At 53.3% G+C, this 4,091-nt stretch overlaps 1 protein-coding gene across 1 annotated transcript; it reads right to left on the bottom strand.

The window, feature by feature from the left end:
* Window positions 1–1,480: 1,480 nt before the first annotated feature.
* LOC125541582 (quinone-oxidoreductase QR2-like) lies at window positions 1,481–2,447 on the bottom strand. The gene is made up of 2 exons (XM_048704953.1): window positions 2,296–2,447; window positions 1,481–2,200 (listed from the first exon to the last, which is right to left on the bottom strand). The coding sequence occupies exons 1-2, from the start codon at window positions 2,316–2,318 to the stop codon at window positions 1,609–1,611; spliced, it is 615 nt and encodes a 204-aa protein (XP_048560910.1). The 5' UTR covers window positions 2,319–2,447; the 3' UTR covers window positions 1,481–1,608.
* Window positions 2,448–4,091: the final 1,644 nt, after the last annotated feature.

Raw genomic sequence — 4,091 nt, forward strand, 5'->3', positions numbered from 1 at the left:
TAGATAGGGCCTGCGGTAGGACAACTTATTCTTGATGCAACACGCGTGCCAGTCAAGTTGTTATTTAGACACATCCTTCACTTCGGTTCGTAACAAGCACATCTCGGCGGGTGACTTCCAGCGCACAAATTAAGATCATATCTGGTCCCAGCACAAACACATGGTTGTAAGCATTAGGACCTCATACCCGTACCTCTTTTTATTATAGTATTCGAATCATTGTTTGCTTGGTTGATCCGGTCAAAAGCTTGAATTGATCTTTTAGCAAAAGCTTGCTAGAGACCATCGCTTTAAGAGAATCTTCCTCTCATGAGTTTGATAAACCGGGGTGACCTATAGAAAAATAGGTGCGCGATATTTTTCTATTCCTTTACCAGATCATTAAAAGAAGGCGAAAACCAAGAATGTAATACAGAAAATTGCAACCGACGGCGACAAACAAGACGGTGACTGAAGTTGTGCCCAGCCACTACGCAAATCGGTCGGCAACATCAAAACCTTCCACCGGTGTGTCACTGGCGCTGGAACCAGCAACGAGTCAACGACTGATGCCGCAACTAGCAGGAGCATTGAGCTGCGACGCAACGCGGATGCGGCAAACCGTGTGTTGATAAAGCTGGAACCAACAGCCTGTGGTGCTACCATGGCGAGGCTACGGGCGACAATACCAATGGTGGCACGAGCGGCGAGGTAGCTACTTTTGATGACATTACATTGTGAGCGGGGTTTGCTGGAAGGGATGTGAACGTTAGAACTAGTAGCCACTGGTGATGCGACAACGGGGCGGAAACAACGACGGTGTCACGGGCGGCGAGGCTGCTACTCTCGGCAACACGGTGCTGCGAGTGGGGCTCGCCAGGGAAGGAGGAAGCGGTGATGGCTACTGTGTGGCATGACGGCTAGGGGGTGCTGCTAGAGGACTCGTCGGTGCTGCACAAGTAATGGATGATTTTTTTCCCACCATGCTATGCGAGACGAGGTTGCGGGTGAGAAGTCATGGACAACTTAGTCATCCATCGACCGAGCGGCGTGCGCTCCTTAGATAGAGCGGCCGGAGAGGTGGCCGATCGCGCGTGAGATCAGTTGACCTGACGCCTAGCACAGCCCATGCTTTTTTATGTGTATACGTAGCTTACAAAAATCCCTTCTCTCCTAATTAACCAACCCCTGAATTTTAGCAATTAAGACACCTCTTACTTACACCCCAAATCACGTAGTCTTTTGTAGGTGTAGCAAAACCCTTTTTTTATGATACGCTAGAGTGAGCAATGTTACACATACGTAATGTTACGTTTAGATTCTACGTAAAAACTGATGTGGAGTTTGTTAATTGGGCTAAGATTAGCAGCTGGGGCCCACCTTGGTTAAAATCAGGGGGAGAAGAGAATTTTATGGAAGATTAAGTAAGCTTATGTAGAAGGTTTCGTAGATGTAGAATTTACGTATGTGTAGCATTGCTCAGCTAGAGTGGTTGCACACAGAATAAATTCTCACGTTATTATTTCCAAACAAGAAATTAAATCATTACAACTTAAATTGTTTCACGATTGTGTAAAATCATCTTGCACTCAAGATCGCATGCATTATCGTGAGGCTAGCGATCAGACTTCAGACGGCCTTGAGCTTCTTGGTGACGCCAGAGAAGTACTTCCCCTGGTGCACCGCCAAGGCGAGCTCGGCGTCGCTGGGTACCCTGCTGCCATCGGCGCCGGAGAAGGTGCCAGCTCCGTACGGGCTGCCGCCCTTGACCTCGTCCATGCGGAACATGCCCGCGCTGTGCGTGTATCCGACGGGCACGAACAGCATGCCGTGGTGCGTCAGCTGCGTCACGGCCGTGAGAGCTGTGGTCTCCTGTCCGCCGCCCTGGGTGCCTGTGGCGAAGAAGACGCCCGCGGGCTTGCCGGCGAGGGACTGCGCCTGCCAGAGGCCGCCGGTGGAGTCAAAGAAGGCCTTCATCTGCGCCGCCATCATGCCGAACCGTGTCGGGAAGCCGAACAGGATGCCGTCGGCCTCGGCCAGCTGCCTCGCCGTGATGACGGGATGATCCTCACGCCCAGGCGCTGCGTGCATCTTCCCCAGCACGTCCTCTGGCAGCGTCTCGGGCACCCGCCAGACGGTGACCTCGACGCCGGGGACGGACTCGGCGCCCTTCTTCATCTCTTCCGCCAGCGTCGCAATGTGTCCCCAGGTTGAGTAGTACCTGAAAATTGATGCAGCCAGAAAAGAAATTGAGCGATCAAATCATTCAGCTCGCTGGCCGGAAAAGGGGTGAGCAGAGCAGAGGCGGAGCATTACACGATGTAGATCTTAGTGGCCATTGCCGCTAGCAGCAGAGTTCGATCGCCTCCTTGGTTTGTTTTGCAAATTGCTCTGCTTCTTCTTGTGGGTTTGGTGTCTCAGTATGGGTGGTGAAGGAAGAATATAGAGAGGCTCCGGTACTTATAGAGAAGCCGAGAAGAAACTTAATCTTAGTTTCTGTAAAGTGAGGCTGCTATGTACAGTACTGTCTTATCCAGATACGACTGCTAATACTAGAATAAAATTCTTCGTTATCAATCAAACCACTAATGGAAGGCTGCTGATTAAGAATCGTCGGTGTGGTCGTTGAAGAAAGAACCTGGACGCTACGCTGGGCGGCATCTGCTGGTTGAGTTGAGTGCGTGTTGATGGCGTCGCTACTGACGCCCCCCTCTATTTTTTTTTCTGAAATGGTAGGATTCATGCATTTATTAAGAAGAAAATAGTTACTCAGTTAATTAAAAAACCCGAGCGAAAATCAGATTGCCCGGTTAATTATGAAGAGACGGATAAAAATCATCACAACCGCTGAGCGGCACACTTAAGTTATCCCGCACAGACCACTCCAACGAGAGCCTCGCCGAGACAACACACATATGTCAGCGTCACCACTTCTTCCCTAGAGGAATCATCGCCATCCCTAAACTCTGAGCAAACGACTCCGACTTCGCCGTAGGCAATCGTCCACCCAACCCACACTGTAGAGGCCATGTGGAGATGTATGAAGATCCGCGTCAGAACTCAGCCACCTAGCGCAGCTCCGACTCTGACGGAGAATCACAAAGGAGAACGAGGCACGGCTGGCGCCGCGAAAGATCATCGAACAAACCACCTGTTGCCCGTCGTACGCCACAGGGACCCCGCCACTTCAGCTTTTCGACATCGCAACAATAAACCAGCCGAGGCAATCCTGCGAACACGTCGAAGAAGAGTCGACTACCTCAACCATAGACACGTCTACGACATTGCTCCCCTCATCATCATTGCCACAGAAGTCTCGACACCAACACCACCGTCTTCCAGCGGTCCGCTCGCCAATACCGGGGGAATACAACACCAAGGCGTCATCATCGTCCGATCAAACAAGATCAGAGCTGCAGCGATTTGTGCGGAAGGGGTGAGGCAGCAAAACGGCGATGCCTCCAAGAAGGTAAGTGACGGCCACGGCCGCCGCCATCGCGAGTCACGACCATGACCGAGGCAGGTTTTTTAGCCAAGCACCTAACACCACCTCACCCGCACATCATCTAGCGACGATGTCCACCTAGCACCGCCATCGAGCCAGCTCGCAGACGAAGAAGCCCATCGCCGAAGTAGCCAACCGCACCTTGCGGGGGCTACCGACCAGCACCAGACGTTGGATCCACCGACCGCCAACCGAAAGCCAGATCACCGGACGCAACACGCACTGCCAATCCATGTCGAGCACCACGTCGACAGGGACCGGAGAAATGTTACCTGAGGCCATGAACCACCTCGGTTCGCAGCCACGACCAAGCCCCCAGGCGCACGCACACCACACAAGCCTGCCAGAGAATGGAGAAGATCCAGCGGCCATCGGCGCTCCTGCATCCTCACAGCGAAGTCGCTCCGCCATGCCGCCCGAGCAGCAGCCCCTAACTGCGCCGTCACGCAACCTCCCGGCGGCAGATCCGCACCGCCGAACCCCTTGTGCAGCACCTTCCCGTGCACCAGCACCTCGCCCGAGCTCCGCCAGAGCCCCTCACGCCGCGGAGCAAAGTATCTTAGCACCCGAGGTCGCGCAGTAGAGCACCCAAGCAGCACCGCAGCAG

Source organism: Triticum urartu, chromosome 2, assembly GCF_003073215.2.
Source record: "Triticum urartu cultivar G1812 chromosome 2, Tu2.1, whole genome shotgun sequence".
Lineage (NCBI taxonomy): Eukaryota > Viridiplantae > Streptophyta > Magnoliopsida > Poales > Poaceae > Triticum > Triticum urartu.